The sequence below is a fragment of the Microtus pennsylvanicus genome, chromosome 10, assembly GCF_037038515.1.
Source record: "Microtus pennsylvanicus isolate mMicPen1 chromosome 10, mMicPen1.hap1, whole genome shotgun sequence".
In the NCBI taxonomy this organism is placed as follows: Eukaryota; Metazoa; Chordata; class Mammalia; order Rodentia; family Cricetidae; genus Microtus; species Microtus pennsylvanicus.
The window spans coordinates 49,068,144-49,087,974 of record NC_134588.1 but is presented as its reverse complement, the minus strand read 5'-3'; the positions used below and the strand labels follow the sequence as shown (position 1 = coordinate 49,087,974).

General features: G+C 39.2%; 1 protein-coding gene across 5 annotated transcripts in view; it reads left to right on the top strand.

Moving 5' to 3' along the window:
* Positions 1-19,327, top strand: part of Tor1aip1 (torsin 1A interacting protein 1) — a 32,119-nt gene extending 12,792 nt beyond the window's left edge. For 3 of the 5 annotated variants that reach the window (XM_075988308.1, XM_075988305.1, XM_075988310.1), the window contains 7 exons: positions 408-446; positions 1,331-1,411; positions 3,073-3,123; positions 7,213-7,254; positions 7,867-7,920; positions 13,766-13,822; positions 16,221-19,327. In XM_075988308.1, coding sequence (XP_075844423.1) covers positions 408-446; positions 1,331-1,411; positions 3,073-3,123; positions 7,213-7,254; positions 7,867-7,920; positions 13,766-13,822; positions 16,221-17,008 — 1,112 coding nt within the window. In that variant the 3' untranslated portion in view covers positions 17,009-19,327. The remainder of the gene's footprint in view (positions 1-407; positions 447-1,330; positions 1,412-3,072; positions 3,124-7,212; positions 7,255-7,866; positions 7,921-13,765; positions 13,823-16,220) is intronic. The other 2 variants (XM_075988309.1, XM_075988307.1) reach the window with 1 other exon arrangement.
* The last annotated feature ends 504 nt before the right edge of the window (positions 19,328-19,831 follow it).

The window sequence follows — 19,831 nt, the reverse complement described above, 5'->3', positions numbered from 1 at the left end:
TATCTCACCAAAAAAAAAAAAAAAAAAAGGATACCCTTTATTTGATGCTAGAGAAATGGCTTAGTTGTTAAGAACGATCACTGCTTTTGCAGAAGACCAGAGTTCACTTTCCAGCATTGTGTCGGGTGGCTTAAAAATGCCAGCTCCAGGGGAATCAACTCACTTGGTTTCTGCATACATGTGACACAAACACATATGATTAATATTTTAATAAAAGCATTTATTTATAATATGATTTTTATATCAGATTTGTTTCTGAAGCAGTCAGAAGGAAATGATAGATTTTTAGTCATTTTACAGAATAAAAAGGTTTTATATTTTGTATTGATTTTTCCTTAGTTATATGCTCTTATTTATTCCTAAGCTTTAGTTTCTGTTGTTACATACTTTATGTCTTTCTCTTCTAGAAACTGCCAATATCCAACAGGTCTATTTCTCTGAGGAAGGTAATTTCTTTTTAACTATCATATATTGTCATTTTTTTATATTGGAAGCAGTTTTGATAGGTATTTAAACAAACTAGGAAACCCACCAGTGAACTGCTAAGGTAAACCAGGATAAGTTTGGATAGAATGAGTAAGGAAAGCCTTTCCATGGCTTTTAAGGAAAGCTAATATTTTCCACTTCTAGCATGTTTGTCTTTGTGTTATTAAAACAATCACTTTCTGAAATTTTTATGACTAGTTTATGAAAAATAGAAGCATAAATTTATCTCATTTTTTTTGTTTTTAATTTTGTATTTTTTTTTTCAAAATAGGATTTCTCTGTGTGACAGTTCATGCGGTCCTGTAGACCAGGCTAGCCTTGAACTCACAGAGATCCACCCATCTGTTCCTCCCAAATTCTGGATTAAAGGCGTGTGCCACCACCACCCATCTAATTTAGTTCATTTTTAAGCCAATATAATTTGAAATTAGTAGTTTGGATATTGAAATGTTTCTGAGTGCAGGTATGTTACCCATTGGGAAAAAAAACTGATGGGCCAGCATGTCTGAAATTACACAGCCCGTTTACTATATAATTTCTTCCTGTAAGCTAAAAAAATTCCCATTATTTTTTGATCATCTATTCATTTTGGACTCTGAATTAAAGCTTTGGTGTGTAATTTTTAGACATTATTTGTTTAGAAAATTATGTGCTAAAAGAACATCAAATACATAAGCTTACCTGTAGCTCATTTAGAACTTTGTTATTCCCCATAGAAAATACATTAAACAGACATCAGATGTATACTGGAAACTCAGAAGCTTTAACGCTAACCTGTGTTTAATGCAGATCTTTTGAACATTAGCATAAAGACTGTACTAATGCATTGTCTACTTCCTTCTAGGAGAAACTGAAGATGTCCTCGAGAGCTCTTACAGTGACGTCACTGTCAGGGTCAAATCTAGGAACTATGCTGAGTCTAGCGGTAAGGAGGCTTTTTCCATGTGACTCTTCTCACAGAACTGTCTTTTAGTTAAAATAGAGTTTTAAATATTTTTTAAGACTTTGAATTTTTTTAAAAATAATTTTTGTTTCTTTTCTTTTTTTTTTTTTTGAGACAGGGTTTCTCTGTAACTTTGGAGCCTGTCCTGGAACTCCCTTTGTAGATGAGGCTGGCCTCGAACTCATAGAGATCCGCCTGCCTCTGACTCTGGAGTGCTGGGATTACAGGCGTACACCACTACCGCCCGACATTAAAAATCTTTTTCTTTCTTTCTTTTTTTTTATTGTTTTGTTTTTCGAGACAGGGTTTCACTGTATTTTTTTTTTTTTTTAGAGCCTGTCCTGGAGGTAGCTCTTGTAGACCAGACTGGCCTCGAACTCACAGAAATCTGTCTGCCTCTGCCTCCCGAGTGCTGGGATTAAAGGCGTGTGCCACCACCACCCAGCTAAAATCATTTTTTAAAGTTGTACATTTAGTACATTGTAATTGCTCTTCCATTGTAAACATGTTGTTAGTGATGTGTCATGTAACACATGCTGAACAGAGCACTTTTAGCCTGCTTGAATAGTTATGGAAAGATATTTTTATGCTCAAGAGCTACTGCCTGTTTTGAATTTTGAGAAATTGATCATATTGGTATTCAACAGTCTCAGGAGTTTTGGTCAGTTTTAGGAACTTTTAGTATTAGATAATTACTTTGTCTTTTTCGGTCAGGTTCTCAACCATGTTAGACATCACAGGGACCTTGTTGTTTAAGTATGGCAGTCTGTAATAGTGCATGTGAACTTGCCTTTAAGTATACTTCATCAAGTCGGGTGGTGGTGGTACACACCTTTTTCTGTTTGCTTTTTTTTTTCCCTGTTTTTTCTTTCTTTCTTTCTTTTTTTTTTAGGGAGGTTTGTTTTTACTTTAATAAATAGCAGGGGCTGTATAACACAGGCTGTCCTTAAATTATCGATCCTCCTGCCTCAAACCTACCCATATCCTCAGTATTGCTGACATTAAAGAGATACACCACAGTGTCCAGGTTCTATCATCGTTTTTACTATTTTGTTTTTATATGCTAGCATCCAAAGTAATGGGTTTCTTTTTTTTTTTTTTGATATTTTCACACTTAAACATCTTTACAGTTTGTTCTTCCCTCTCCCATCCCTCATATTATTAAAACATTTAATATTTTATTCTTTCACACATATGTAATGTTCTTTAATCATATTCCCCTCATTATCCTCCTTATCTACCTCTGCCCCCTGTTAAACTGCTTTTCCCAACAAGTCCCCTTCCTACCTTTTTTGCCTAAGTGCCCCACTACATTTATTCGGGTTGCTAGCATGAGCAACGGTGGATGAGAAGTTATTTGTTTGGGCAAGGGTTGCTTACCAGTGGTTACAGCACTGAGGAACATGATTTCCTTTCCCAGCAACTGTTAACTGCCTTGTCAGGTCCTTCTGAGATGGGACGTTGATGGCCCAGTCTTTGTGGGTCTTGTACGCCTCCACTTGTGCTTGATCCTTACTCCCTGCCAACAGTCCTTCACAGCAGTTATGTGCTCCAGGCTAGTTTCTGTAGTTTATCTGATTCACTCTTTTGATTGAATATTCTGTTCTCCTATAAACTGATGCATCAAATACTTTGTTTTTTAGATGAAGCCACCAGATCATACAGTCATCAAGAACAACCTTGTTTATCACAGAGTGAGTAGTCCAAGTGTGTAAGTCTCCCCCTGGGAAGACAAACCCTAGGTGTTCTGTGCTTTGTTGTGTGTCTGCTTACATTATAACATTGATTGATTTTAGTTTGTTCACTGATAGAGTAGTGTGAGTCTTATACACCTTTGAAATTTTTCATATTTGTTGTTGAGATGGTAGATAAAATATTGGAAGTAATATTTTAAGATTCAGGTAACAGTGTTTCTTAGTGACATTTGCTTTTGATTCTTCTAGGGGTGCTAAGGGTAGAACCAGGTTTTTAGTACTTTTTAGGCAAGCATTGTATCGCTTTGCTATGCCCCACCTCAACAGTTTTCTTAGTTATCATTGTTTTCTATTGCAGATAATCTGTAATGAATATGTTTCTTAGGTTAAGCAAATAATAGTATTTTTTTCTTTTTCTATTTTTAAATCAAATTCCAGTACTCAGGTTATGAATCAATTCATAATATTCTTGTGCATAGTCAAGAACATTTTTTCCCTTCTGTAGTTCCTTTTTGAAAACACTAATCTAAGTTGCCATTTTTTTTTACCTATCAATAAGATGAAAATCTGTCCACTTAAGCTGTATTATTAGATATGGCCTTAAGCACATTTTTCTAAGTATACTTCTTACTGTTTGATGAAAGAGTGAAAAGGTGTATATGTGCCCTTTATTTTCACAATGCACATGCCCACTTTAACTTTTTAAGGTTTTCTTTTTCTTTTTTGGGGGTGTGGGTTCAAAACAGGATTTCTCTGTGTATCTTTGATTGTCCTGGAACTTACTCTGTAGACCAGGCTAGCCTCGAACTCACAGATCTGCCTGCTTCTGCCTCTCAAATGCTAGGATTAAAGGCATGTACTGTCACACCCAGCGGTATTGGTGGTTCAATATTTTTTTTTAAATAGGCTTTTCTAGTTAGGGATACTGTTGCAGTGAAGAAATATTACAACCAAAAGCAACTTTGGCTTACATATCCAGAGTCACAGCCCATTGAGGGAAGAATCCAGGAACTCAAGCAGGTCAGGAACCTGGAGGCAGTTACTGATACAGAAGCTGTGGAGGAGTGTTGCTCACTAGCTTGCTCCTCATGTGTAGAAGGAGCAGCTGCCCACTTCCTACTATTTAGCTCCCGGCCACCTGGCTAGCTTATACCCCGAAATAACAACACACAAACTGTATTTATATAAACACTGTCTGGCCCATTATATCTAGCCTCTTTTTGGCTAACTCTCATATCTTGCTTAACCCATTTCTAATAATCTGTGTAGCACCACAAGGTGGTGTCTTACCGGGAAAGATTTAGCATGTCTGACCTGGTGGCTGGCTCCATCGCATCTGCCCTCACTTCCCTTCTTCCCAGCATTCTGTTCTGTCTACTCCACCCACCTAATTTTCTGCCCTATCAGGCCAAGCAGTTTATTAATTAACCAATGAAAATAACAATAGACAGATGATCATTTCCTCCATCATTTCTCCTTTTTCTGTTTAAACAAAAAAGAAAGGCTGTAACTTTAACATAGTAAAATTACATATAACAAAACAGTTATCAAGCAAGAATTACAGTTATAATATTTATATCTACTTTATCTTTTATCATAATTAAGGAAAACAATATCTACCTATTCTTTAACTCCATCAAAGACTCCAGAAGGATATAATATTACCTAAGTAAACAAGAAGTAAGAAACTTCCAAAACTCTAGAAGTGACAGAGACATCTCACTGCCTGGACAGTCACCCAAAGTTTTTTTGTACCACTGGGGCATCCATCTTTGGCCTTCAGGCCCATAGTATCCAGAGACATTTTTATGAAGCAGGAAATCTCAAAGGCAGTTCAGTCACTATCTGCTGTGTACTGTAGAATGTCTCACAGACTCTTTCATGAATCAGGAACCCCAAAAGATCATCTCACCTTTAGGCAAGTTCAGTAGTCCTCTCTCTGTGGGTTCTTTGTGTCCAGTTTATGCAACAGTCCAGGCAAGAGCAGTTTCTTGCCCAAATGGTTATCAAACTCCATAAGGATCCTCTTCAATGCCCATCTTCCTCTTGAAGTAGTTGGTGCTGTCAGGAGCAGACGTGTCTCATTGTCATGAACAGCCCTAAGTTATTAAAACATTTAAAATGCCATATTATGTAGTCTTTGAAAGATAAGAAGAATGCCTATCTGAAATATATCTATGCACATCTAGAAAATCTAACTAACATGACTGCAAGCTTGATTATTATAGATGATTATCCATTAACAACCTATATACATTACATTTTTAAATGAACTACACAATCACAATACCTTAATCAAGATCAGAAATATACATATATGTAATAAAATTGACCTTAAATTTAAATCACTAAAGCAAAATCCATATTAATGCAAATTATTCATATCGACATCACTCATGACTTGTTCAACCTTTCTTACAGGACCCAGGAATGCTGCTATAATAGGCTGGGCCTTCTGCATAGAAATCGCTAATTAAGAAAATGCCCCGTAGTCTTTTCTACAACCTGTTCTTATGGAGGCATTTTCTCAGCTGGGGTTCCCTTTGCTTGTGTCAAATCGTCATAAAACGAGCCAGTCCAAGTATATATTGCATTTGTGTTCAGAAAAAGTAAAGTTTAGCTGGGCGGTGGTGGCGCACACCTTTAATCCTAGCAGTTGGGAGGCAGAGGCAGAACTCCCTGAGCTCGAGGCCATCCTGGTCTACAGAGTGAGTTCCAGGACAGCCAGGGCTACACAGAGAAACCCATCTCCAAAAAAAAGAAGACACCCATGACCAAGACAACTTGTAGAGCAGTGGTTCTCAACCTTCCTAATGCTATGACTCTTTAATACAGTTCCTCATGTTGTAGTGACCCCCCCAACCATAAAATTGTTTTCCTTGCTACTTCATAACTAGATTTCTGCTCCTGTTACGAATCGTAATGTAAATATCTGATACGCAAGATATCTGATATGGGACCCCTCTGGGAGTGGTAACCCTCCATTGAGAACTACTGTTCTAAAAGGAAGGGTTTATTCGAGGCTTACAGGCCCAAAGATTTAAAAATCCATGACGACTGAGTGAAGAAATGGCAGCAGGCAGGAGGCCATGAGAGCACACACAAAATGTCACACAGTTTTTTGAACCCTCAAAACCTGCCCCCAGTGGCATACCTCCAACAAAGCCATACCTCCTAACCTCTCTAACCAGGGCTACCAGCTGGGAGTAGGTATTAAATGCCACCCCAGGACTTATTGGGGACATCTCATTCAGACCACCACAGCCTCATTAGTTGATAGATTGACTTTTTCCTTTCTGTGCTGGGAATGAAAATGTCACACACACTAAGCAAGTGCTCTGCACTGAGCTGTGTCTTCAGCCGTAGCAGTTATTTTCATAGTAATGATCCTAGAGCTGGTGTGTTGTCATTGCCCTGTCGTAAGTACGTTTAAGTTTAGAGAGGGGGAAAATAAGATGGGAAAGATGACTCAGTGGTTAAATGAGCTTGTTACTCTTTTTTTGTTTGTTTGTTTTTTATCTTTTGGTTTGTTTTGTTTTTCGAGACAGGGTTTCTCTGTGTAATAGTCCTAGCTATCTTGAAACTAGCTCTTGTAGACCAGGCTGGCCTCGAACTCACAGAGCTCTGCCTGCCTCTGCCTCCTGAGTGCTGGGATTAAAGGCATGTGCCACCACCGCGCAGCATAGAGATTTGATTTTCTTACCTTTTTATTTTATTTTTATTTTTATTTTATCTTACTGGTTTTTTTGAGACAGGGTTTCTCTGTATAACAGCACTAACTGTCCTGGAATTAACTCTTGTAGACCAGGTTGGCCTCGAACTCACAGAGATCTGCCAGCCTCTGCCTCCCGAGTGCTGGGATTAAAGGTGTGTGCCACCACCCCCAGAGTGTGCTTGTTACTCTTGTAGAGAACAGATTTCAGTCCCCAGCACCACAATGGACAGCTCACAACTGTATTTATTGTATTTGCTGGTCAAAGAGTTGGATTTGGTTTCTTTATAGCACTCCTGGTAGATAAGTGAAATGTCTATTTAACATCTTGTCTTTGTTTCCCAGTATTCTCTGATCTTATTCCTATTCTGTTTTAGGTCAGGACTTCACAGCTCATGAGAATCAGCCATCAGTGCTGAGTAAGTAGTTGATAATCTGTTCTCTATTTCAGTTGGCCCTGTTCCTGCCTTATTCAACCAATAAAAAGTTCTTACATGGCCAGGCATGGTGACACATGCCTTTAATCCCAACAGAGGCAGGTGAATCTCTAAGTTCAAGGCTAGCCTGGCCTACAGAGCAAGTTCTAGGACAGCCCGAGGTACACAAAGAAACCCTATCTCAAGAAACCAAATAAATGAGCAATAAAGTTCTGGTATGATTTTAAATCCAGCACACAGTAGTACTGACTGTAATAATTACTCTATGATGTAACACTACTCAGGGCAGCTTTAGCCTCAATGGTTTACTTACAGGGTAGATGCCCAACTTTTCTTCTTAAATGTAATTAGAATCCAATAGTTTCGAACTCAGTCTTAGAGAGGAAAGACTACAACATTGTTCTGTCTAGTGAGTGATTATTTTTTTGTTATGGGAAGGCTTTTGTCTTCACTGATTGTACACTACAAATTATCTTTTACTTTTGATGTTTTCCTCCCTACTCCCCCTTCTGTTAGATTTATTATATAATGTTGAATCATGGTGTAAACTTAGAAAGTATATGAAATGATGTGTGTTGTATGTGTTTGCTTCAGGCTCAGAATATCAAAGAAACCCTCAAGTCATAAGAATGAGGACTCAACAGCCACGTAAGTAGATAACCTCTCTTCTACTGTGCTTTGTTGGATCTCTAACATTCTTCAGATAAGGAATAAAGGTCAGCTATGCTGACTCCTTGTCTTCTGCAGTGCCAGTGCAGGATAGAAAGTGGCTTCAGTAAACTAATGGGTGGTACTGTCAGGCCTCACAAGCTCCCGGCTTCAGCAGTAGCAATTTGTACATGAAATGAAGTTGTACTCTTCTAATAACTAAAGGTGTGTGTGTTTTAGTGGATTCCATGTAGATAAACACTACTGAAACCTTCTCTGCTCATTATTTCATGTCATAAAGGCTGAACTTCACAGTATTTTCATGATCATGTTTAGGGCAGAATAAATGTCACTGATATAAGGCATAGCTGTAAATTGATATGATGAGATAACCATACTTGAGCTCAGTCTGCCATTGTTTCTGTGGAAGTCCGTCCACATTAGTGCTGGAGATGCAGCTCAGTGATGAGTACTGGCTAGCACGCGTAAAGCACTAGCTCAGTCACTAGTATGAATAACAACAAAGTAAATGGAGCCAGGTGTAACCAACCTTGAAATCCCAGCATTTGGGACGCTGGGGCAGAAGACGAAGATGTCATGGTCAGTCTGGGCTTTAGAGCAAAACCCTATGGCCAAAAACAAAACAAAAAAATGTACTGACTATGCCTGTAGTGGTTGTATAAAAATGTCTGTTCAGTTTTCTGCCTTGAGTGATGCTTATCTCCTCTGCCTTCCCACATCACACCGTTTGTTTTTGGTGGGTTGAGACGGCTTTTCACTATACCGCCCAAATTGCCTGGACCTCCACCTCAGCTACTCAAGTATTAGGATTATAGGCATGTGCCCTCATACAAAGAGTCTGTCCCCCTTTTTCCATCTAACCTCAGCCCCTCTTGTCCTGTTTGTTTCGATTATATAAAGATCCCTACTATTTACCATTTGCTCGTAGACTGGCTGGCACTAACTGGTCAAGATAATCTCTAATGGTTCCAATTCACTTTATCTCACTAGTAAGCTGTATTCCACACTTAAAGTGAATTATTTAGCTGCCTAAAAATGAAATGCCCTTTTCTCTTGCCTTATTTTTGACTGTTAGTTTTTAATATTGCATATATCTGATAATAGAAGACATTTCCTCTTATAATTTGTCCTTTATTGCCTTTATACTGTATACTTGGGAAACCAAGTACTAATTATTAATCTTATTAGAATTATATGTAACCAGAATAAAAAATGAAAATCTTGATTTCTTTCAAATTTGAGAGACAGCAAATTTGAGTTCAGTCCTGGAACTTACTCTTATGGACTAGGCTGACCTTGAACTTAGAGAGATCCACCTGCCTCTGCCTCCTAGGATTAAAGGAATGTGTCACCACACCCAATCGAAAATGTAAATCCTAAGAAACAACTCTTGAAAGTAAAAATGCAGTAATATTTCGTCTGTATTCCACAAAAAATTCAGTTTCTCGTATTATTTCTTAGTATTGTATTCTAGGAAATAAATAGCAAAGAAAAGAAATCTGTGCACATTGGCGCCAGGAAACATTTTAAAAATTGGTTTTAAAGCCGGGCGATGGTGGCGCACGCCTTTAATCCCAGCACTCGGGAGGCAGAGGCAGGCGGATCTCTGTGAGTTCGAGGCCAGCCTGGTCTACAGAACTAGTTCCAGGACAGGCTCCAAAGCCACAGAGAAACCCTGTCTCAAAAAACCAAAAAAATAAATAAATAAATAAAAAATTTTGGTTTTAATTATTTTGTGTGTATGTGTATGCCTACTTATCCGTATGAGCCAGAAGAGAGCTTGGGTTACACTGGAGTGTAAGCGGAGCGGAGGCTGCTAGTTCATTTCCTGGTCACCCAGATCCGGATAATCACACAGAAACTATATTAATTCCAACACTGTTTGACCAGTGGTTCATGCATATTTCTTGCTAGTTTTTATATCTTAAATCAACCCATTTCTATTAATCTATGTATCACCACAAGACTGGCCTACCAGTAAGTATCTGGCATCTTCCTCCAGCAGCTACAGGGCCTCTCCTTGACTCCACCTACTCTCTCTATATTTCTCTGTTTAGATTCCTTGCCTGACTTTTTTCTGCCCTGCCATAGGCCAAAGCAGCTTCTTTATTAATCAATGGTAATAAAACATATTCATAGCATACAGAGGGGAATCCAACATCACTGGAGTTATTGGCAGTGGGTCTTAGGAACCCAACCCAGGTCCTCTTCAAAAGTACCAAGTATTCCTAACAGCTGAATCATCACTTCAGCTCTAGAAGTTTTTTTAATGTATGTGTGGCTTTGTTTGTATGCATGGGTACATTACCTCCAGAGGTTAGAAGAAGGCCACAGATCCCTTGGAGCTGGAGTTTTAGGTGGTTATGAGCCAGCCACCTGATGTGGGATTTTAACTCTAGGCCTCTGGAAGAGCAGTACATGCTATCTTAACCCCAGTGTTACCTCTCTAATCCCTTTTAAGCTTTATTTTCTCTATGGCATTGCTCATTTCAAAAGGAAAAAGTTATGTTGAACAACTATTTGAAACAGATAAAGTAGTGCTGCTGCTTTTTTGTTTTTTGTGTATAGCTCTGTGTGGCCTGAAACTGGATACATGGAGCAGGTCGCCCTGCAACTCAGATCCACATGCTTTTGCCTCCCAAGTACTGGTGAAAAAAGTCACCATGACTGACTGACGTAGCATTTTTTTCATTAAATTTGTAGTTTATTTTTAGAATTTTATGTTTGCATTCCTACTTCATTGTAAATTAGTATATTTGCTATGATTTAAGTATTTATAACTACCATATCTGGGTATTGTATTGAACTTGGAGAGTTTTGTAGGAAAATGCATGCAAGAAATACACATGCATCAAGCTGAACATAGTGGTACACGCCTTTAATCAGGGTGCTGAAGGTGGCTGCTGATAACAGCCTGGTCTGCATACCTAGACCAGTGGGCAAAGGAAGATTATTAGTCCTCTAACAAAGTTTTGTTTAGGATAAAACAATGAAGAAGAAGAAGAAGAAAATATTTCTAACAGTGAAAAGAACATACGGTGATTTTGTAACAGCTTTTATATAGATTACTCTTCAGGCCAAGATAACTGTTTAAACTTTTTTCCTGCATGGTTTTGTTTTTTGTGCTTGTGTTTTGGTTTTTAGACAGGGTGTCACATAGCTATCACTAGCCTTCTTTTCCTTTCGCCACCTCATGAGTGCTGGGGTCATAGGTGTGCACCATCATGCTTGGCTGGTTCTCTCTCTCTCACTTCCATATTTCTCTTGGCATTCTACATGTCATTCGGGTGTGTATTTCTCCTGCTGTGGTGGGAGTATTTTTAAATATGAGTGTTTCAGAACCTGGAACCTTGATTTCTTTTTGTCATCTCATCTTAGCACCAGTTCCCTAGGTGTAAAAGGTCCCAGTTCAGGTTTCAATCAGCATCCTAACCTGGCTAAGGTAAAGTCGCTCTCTGTACTTCCTTCTGCTTACCTTGTGATAAATAGTTTAAAGTATGTCTAGGGAATCAGATCTTTGAAACATACTTAGGGGCCTCTCAAAAGTGGGAGTGCAGACATAGAGCTCCTTGGGTCTGATTCCCACTTCCTGCACTTCAGCTCTCTTTCCTTTAGAGACAGTTGTGCCTTTAGCTCAGGACTGTGATGAGTCTTCCACATTAAACATGGTGTTTAACTCTTATCACATAATTTGTTTATTTGTATTATGGACAAATCTATAATTGTGGTGGATTCATGCCCTCTTTATGGAGTGAATGACTGCTGCTGTGATCTTCAGGCTTGAAAGTCTCTGTATGTTTTTATTGCCTCTAGGGATTTTCTAGACTCTAGTGATTACTGCCTCTAGTAAGGAAGATAGACTGAACTTTTAGGCCATGTCCTGCCTCAGCAGTTTATACATAGCAGGCTTAAAAGTATGTTTGTGACCTGTGTGTTACATACATAGTGTATGTGACATCTACTAATACTTAGTTATTGTTGTATCCATCATGAGGGAGACTATTAGACCACTCTCATGGATCTGTTGAAGGAGCAGCAGGGCTGCGTTCCGGGCATCCGGCCGCCCGCACGGCTAGCTTTACATCCGAAATAATTACAAGGAAACGGTATTCTTTTTTTTTTTAATATTTATTTATTATGTTTACAATATTCTGATTGTGTGTAATACATGCAGGCCAGAAGAGGGCACCAGACCTCATTACAGATGGTTGTGAGCCACCATGTGGTTGCCGGGAATTGAACTCAGGACCTTTGGAAGAGCAGGCAATGCTCTTAACCACTGAGCCATCTCTCCAGCCCCCACGGTATTCTTTTAAACACTGCCTGGCCCATTAGTTCCAGCCTCTTATTGGCTAGCTCTTACATATTGATCTAACCCATTTTTAATAATCTGTGTAGCCCACGGGGTGGCTTACCAGGAAAGATCTTAACCTGTGTCTGTCTGGAGTGGGAGAATCATGGCGACTCTCTGACTTGGCTTCTTTCTCCCAGCATTTTGTTCTGTTTACTCCACCCACCTAAGGGTTGGCCTATCAAATGGGCCTAGGCAGTTTCTTTATTAATTAACCAATAAAAGCAACAGATTAAAAAGAAATCACTCCCAATCATGGATCCCGTTTGATCTTTGCAACCATATAATGAGGTATTTAAGATGAACATCTGATGTGTTTGGGGATTTTTTTATTGCTTGGTTTTTAATAATGCAATTGTAACTTCATGGGCAATTTAGAAGTTTCTAATAAAGTTTCTTCAGTAGAATCAGTGAAAACAGTGTGGCTTTTAGAGTTAGCATGATGTCATTTTGTCTTACTTGATTGTTGAATGTTTCAGTTTTGTTTCTGGTTTTTGGTCATATGACTCAAGGCGCTGTCTGTGTCTTAGCAGTCCTAACTTTATTCCATTGTCTAATCCAGTATTTCTCAAGCAAAAGTTGTTAATAAACGCAAGGAAGATCATTTATCTGTTCAAAAGTTGTCCATGCAAGTTTCTGCAGCAAGTGGTGGATGGCTATGACGGCAAACAGAGGCCATACCAGTAAAGTTGCTGAGCTTTGTCTCCTGAAACAAGTTTATTTTGTTTAAGAAGATTTTTCTTATTTTTGTTGTTTTTGTTTTTTGCTTTTGTCTCTGGTTTTGTTTTTGTTTGTTTGTTTGTTTGTTTGTTTTTTTCCCCCCCGAGACAGGGTTTCTCCGTGTAACAGTCTGGCTTTCCTGGAACTCTCTTTGTAGACCAGGCGGCCTCAAATTCACTAAGATCCTCCTGCCTCCACCTCCCGAGTGCTGGGATTAAGGGTGTGCTCCACCACCCACCCAGCCAAGATTTGTAAAACATTATTAAAAACTTAAATGGTCAGAATCCCCAAAGGATATACTTCAGTTATTCTAAAATAGAAAATAATGAGAATTTAAGATTGAGTTTTGTATGGAAATACCTTATTCCAAGTAATTTAGGTAATCCATGATCTACATTTCCTTCCTCTTTACAGCGTCTTTGCCAGACAGCAGTTTTGTAAATAAATGGTTGTTTTCCAGATGATTTTGTGCTTTTTTGTGGTATCCTTATCTTTTTGTCTTCTTTCCTTTGTCCCAGAGTATGCCATTCCTGTTAATTGAGCTGCAAGGCTTTCTCTCAACTCTAGTGTTTTAATGTCCACTCTGTGCTAGGTCAGTTGCTGTGATGAACTGTGAAGGGCCTTCAGTGCAGCAGGTGTTCAGATATTCTGCCTCACCGCTGCCTTCTTTTGGTAGAATTTGCATTTTCTTTTCTCTAATGGAAGTGAGCAAACAAAATTGATGGTCTTTTGAAATTATTTTTTATTTTTTAGATAATAGCATTCAGGAATCAGAGCATAGAAACCAGTCTCCATCAACCTCCAGCCAACGTAAGTCTATCTGTTCATTGAATGAGTCCAAAGTTGGTGGCCCGTATTTGTTTAAAACATCCTTTGTCAGCCATGTGACTTAGTGGTATTTAAGGCACCACAAACACTTCTATGGAAAAAGTATGTTTTACCAGCAATGAAATTCTGTGTAGGCAAACCATATGAAATGTCTAGTTTCCTCTTAACTATATTGTTCATAATATCAAAAATCAAAGTTGATAAGTAGGACTGGAGAGATTGTTCAGTGGCTAAACAATTTTATAATGGCAACATTATAACATTTCCAAAATTGTAGTTTTCACTTGAAATTTTGAACATTAGACTGTCAGCAAACACTGTCAGTCGCTTTCCTGAAAGTCACTGATGTACTTTGCTCCATTCTTCAAGTAGCTGGGGAATGCAGGCGTGTGACTAGCCATAGAGTGGCTTTTTTTTTTTCAAGTAAAAATGGTATTCACTTTAAGTGGTTAATTCAACTTACAGGTCAGTTGCAAAGCCCTTTTCCTTTGGATAACCGTGTCTGTGCTGAACTGCTGACCTGTGTGTGTTTTTACACAGAACACTGAAACTGTGTACTCAGAGGTCTGAAAGTCTTGAGTTTTATTTTTTATGGTGCTGGGGATCCTGCCAAGACCCTCACACATGCCATTTATGCCAAGCTACACCCTGCCCCAGCCCACAAGGACTGAGGTAGAACAAAATTATTAGCTTATTCATGAAGGACAGTCTTAAATGAAACTGGTTCTTCCTCTTTCCTTTTAAAAAAGGATTATATTTATTTATTATGTGTATATTAGAAGTGTCCTGACACTTCTAATATGTGGGTGGTGGGGATCAAACTCAGGTCATCAGACTTAATGACAGGCACCTTTATCTACTGAGCCATCTCACCAGCCCTAATTTTTTTGTTGTTGCTTTTTGAGGTTTTTTTTGTTTTTGTTTTTTTGGTTTTTTTCGAGACAGGGTTTCTCTGTAGCTTTGGTGCCCGTCCCGGAACTAGCTCTTGTAGACCAGGCTGGCCTCGAACTCCCAGAGATCTGCCTGCCTCTGCCACCCGAGTGCTGGGATTAAAGGCGTGTGCCACCATCGCCCGGCTTTTTTTTTTCGTTTTTAATCCTTGGATTGCCTGGAACTCACTATATATAGACCATGCTGGCTTTGAACTCACAGAAATGCACCTGCCTCCTGAGTGCTGGGATTAAAGGCATCACAGCACCTATATTTATATTCCCCGATTATTTTTAGCCTTGTATGCTGGCAATGAAACTACAATGAATGTGCTAATACAGCTTTGAGTGCTGGTCCCCAGTCATTCCAGTGCAAGTGTCAGCACAGCAGAAAAAACAAACATCTTACTGTTAATTTTCAGGTCGACACCAACAAATACTGTTTAGATAGCTTCAGGCCACACTGAGATTGCTGCTCTAAGAGATCCCTTGTACCTCTGTTAGGCTAAAGTCATCCATAAATAAATGATTCAGAAATGGTACTATATTATTAATTGGTAAATGAAGTGATCTATGGAAAACATCAATCAAATTGAAAAGCATTATGTAAACAAAATGATACATAATTATTTCCAATGATAATGACAAGGTCAGTGCCAGAGTTCAGCACTGTCAGCTTGTGTGCCACAAAGATGTATCAGCACCGTTAGTTTACATGGACAAGGAGCTGTTGTAGCATATGAAATGCATTCATTTATGTTGAATTTTTTCTTTATATACTTCAGAAATATTCTACCCTAGATAGCCAGCCATGTTAACTACTGAGTTTCTAAATTAAACAGTTTTATAAAGCATCTACTATTTACTTCACAACTGTTAGAAAATGTTCATAACTCTTGTTTTATAAAGTTTTACTTCTGAAATTATCATGAATTCTGAAATTTTTAAATACAAAAAATTATCAAGATATATTTATATTTAAATTATTTTTCTTTAGAAGCAGTTGTCTTTCTAACATTTATATTTATCTAAACTTAGATTTGATGAGCTTTTCCTAAAGAGGATATATTTATTTCAGAAAAAAAAATTACCAGCTCCTTTCTTTAAAGGACTTTCCCTTAGTCAGATATGGTGGCACACACTTTTAATCCCAACACTCAAGAGGCAGAGACAGGGAGTTTCAGGTTAGCCTGGTCTGCATACCGAGTTCTAGACAAAGTCATGCATGGGGCTAGAGATAGAGTTGAGCAGTTAAGATTATGTACTGCTCTTGTCGAGGCCAGGTTTAATTCCCAGCACCTCTCAGACATTCAGTCACCTGTAACTCTAACTCCTCTGCATTGCACCTCTGCAGAGTGAGCGCCTGTCCCCATATGCACATATACAGAATGAAAAGAAATCACTCACCCTAGAATCTAAGAAAATGTAATGTGTCGCCCCCCTCCCCCCAGCAGAAGCTGCTGAACAACCGCAAAATGAGTCTTCTGTCAACAGAAAGCTGTGGCTGCTCGCTCTGGTCGTTGCTTTTGTTTCTGGAGTGCTTTGGCTCCGTTATCCTTCTGCAGTAGAAACCACTGCCGTTCAAGAATTTCAGAACCAGATGAAACAACTTCAGTCTAAGTACCAGAGTCAAGACGAGAAGCTGTGGAAAAGAGGCACAACATTCCTAGAAAGACATCTGAATAGCTCCCTCCCTCGGCTCCAGCCTGCCATCCTTTTGCTCACTGCAGCCCAAGATGCTGAAGAAGTGCTCAAGTGTCTGAGTGAACAAATTGCCGATGCCTATTCTTCCTTCCGTAGTGTCCGTGCCATCCGTATTGATGGGGCAGGGAAAGCTGCTCAAGACAGTGATGAGGTCAAACAGCAAGTAGATCAAGAACTGAGCGATGGGTTTAAAAATGGCCAGAATGCAGCCGTGGTACACCGCTTCGAGTCCCTGCCTGCAGGTTCAACCCTGATCTTCTATAAATACTGCGACCATGAGAATGCAGCCTTCAAAGATGTAGCCCTAGTCCTGACTGTACTGTTGGAGGAGAAGACACTGGAAGCCAGTCTAGGCCTGAAGGAAATTGAAGAGAAAGTAAGGGATTTCCTCAAAGTCAAGTTCACCAGCTCTCACACGGCCAGCTCCTACAACCACATGGACCCAGACAAGCTGAATGGGCTCTGGAGCCGCATTTCTCACCTGGTGCTGCCCGTGCAGCCCGAAAATGCCCTGAAAGGGGGCAGCTGCCTGTGAGGGGGAAGCGGAAATCTCGTCTCGAGGTCTGGGCAGTTTTCAGACTTTCTAACTAGAGACGGAGTCTGGAGCAGTTTTTGAAAACTGGTTTCTTTTTAAAGGAAATTAAGTTCATACATAAAAGTGGAATACCTAAATCGTTTGTGCAGCCTTATTATCTGTGATTTGAGAGAATCGTTTCTCTGATAACTATGTTAAGGGTATTTAGCATGGGCTAAAGTCGATGCAATTCCCCATGGACCTGCCTTGGTTGTGCCCAAATCATTCTTGCTGTGCTGTGACCTGTGAGAAGGACTAGGTGCCTTTCTCAAATAATCAGCATTCTTTTTAACTTTGGATTTTTTTGTTTGTTTGTGGCCCTTTTAGTCTGACAGCTTTCTAATTGTAGCTGTGGGTTTCCCCCATTACTTTTCCATTTATACCATTTCTAAGTGTGTGGTCCTTAGCTTTTACCTATAAAAGACAAAAGTCATCTGGGTGTGCAGTTTAGCCCCCTCCCCCCACTGGCTTTAGAGAGGGGATGAAGAGGGCTTGGGAGGTGGAAAGGTAAGAGAAATTATTGAATAGAGAAAGAAAAGGAAGGGGGGAAAAATAGCTGCAAGCTGGGCAATGGTGAGCCATGCCTGTAATCTCAGCACTTTCCCAGGGCAGAGTCAGGAGGGTCAGAAGTTCAAGGCCAGCCTCATCCACAGAGTAAGTTTTCTGCCACCCTGGGCTACGTGAGACACTGGATTGTTTTTTCTCTGTTCTTTGTTTTGTTTTGTTTTTAAATAAAAGGGGTGGGGGTCAAAATGAAATGTTACTTTAAAAGGAAGCCTCTGGGCAGTGGGCTACTCAGATGTGCCAGGCTGTTACCTTGGTGAGCTGCTACAGTTTGCCCTTCATGCTTCTGTCTTTTTCCCCACCTAGAGAAAGTTCTTGGTGTGAGGTTAAGCTCAGTGGTAGAGCGTTTGCCCAGCTTCTTCGTTACCCTGGGTTCAGTAACCAGCATTCCACACGCCTGTAATCTCAGTGCTCAACAAAATGAGGTGGTAGCATCTTGAATCCAAAGCCAATATGGAATGTATATATCAGACCCCATCCCAGTCCCACTCCCCAGTAAAAGGGTATTCCCACAGCATGTCTGTCATGTTTATATCCATATTTGACGCGTACCATTTTTAAAGGTAGGTCTCTTTGGTTTAACCTGACAGTTTCTATCTTAAAGAAATACAATTTCCAGTACATCCTCAACTTGATGGTTCGGACTCTTTAATTTTTTGCTTTTTCCAATACCAGGGATTGAACCTAAGACCCACCCGTGCTGGTCAAGTACTCTGCCACTGAACTACATCATGCCTCAGCAGTAGAAATGCATTTCAAAGTCAGGTGGCTCCTGTCTGTAATTCCAGCACTTGGGAAGCTGAAGCAGGAGGGGTGCTGTGAATTCATGGCCATCACTAACTGTATATTGAGTTTCAAACCAGCCTGCACAGGCTGCAGATTGAAATACTGTCTTAGCACCCCCCTCACACACAAAGACAACTTCAAAAATTGGTAAACAGTTCTCTGCTGGGCTGTTGAAGAGGACGCCATTCTGTGCTTGTACGTGTGTACTTTTTTAACTCCATAACAAATACAAAAATATTATGTGTACATGATCTGTTTTGCTGAGTGCCTCAAGTCAAGGAGTGAACCTCTCCACACGTGAAGTCTGCAGGACATGTCTCCACTGCTATAGTAGTTTAGGGTTTTTTGACCACACATGAAGCCTGCGGGACATATGTTTCTTCTGCACACATTGAGCCTGTGAGACATGTTTCCACTGCACACGTGAAGCATGTAGGACATATGTTTCCACTGCTATAGTATCTTAGGGTTTTTTGCACTTAAAACTTGGCTTTCTCATCTGTCAACTGCTTTTTTGTCTTCAACTCTTATAATTCTAGATCTGAGTTCTTTTGCCCATGGGCATCTAAACAAAAATTCTACTTTTTAGTACTAGCCAACCTTTCTTTACCCCTGGGGTCTCATGGTGGATGGGAGAAAGCTTTTCAGGGGGACTATCAGCATCTGTACCTTTATTATAATCCATTTCTGTCAGAAGGCAGGCAATCAGGTGTATTTTATAAAGAATTATTAAAAAGTTTGGAAAAGTCTTTATTTTTTACATACATATCATATGGAAAAAGAAGTGTTTTATTGAATGTTCCACTGACTTAAATAATTTTGAAGTGATATGTTGCTTATATCTGTTAGGAAAAAATTGTAGCAGCTAATGTGTAAATAACTTTAAAAACTATTTTAGTAATTTAAATAAATTTACTTTTTGAGTTTGTAGTCTGTGTATTATAAACTTAAATGATTTACAAACATTTTTTAATTCAACTTTTCTTTGCAAATTTTAATGACCTTGGCTAAGAGAAGCTCATGTAAAGCAAGTACATTGCATAGAAACATAGTGACAATGATGTTTTTATCCATGTAGTTTGACTTAACATTCAAGTAGAGTTGCTTTAGTATCTAGATTTCCCCAGAGTCTCTGTAACAGGTTCTTATGTATTAATTCCCTCCCTGAAGAACCTTTTTAGATTTCCTGTCACCCCTCATTCTATGTCACATATTCACTGTATATCTACATATACATATTATGGTGCTTTATAGATATTCTGACATACACATACCCCCATAAACCAATTTTCATAGTCACTGAGGATGTGTACTCAAGAATATCTCCAATTATATTTTACATTTTATTTATTTTATGTGAGCATACACATGCAGCAGTAGTCATGTACTGAGTATACATTGTGGGAGTCATTTCTCTTTTACCATGTGGGTTCT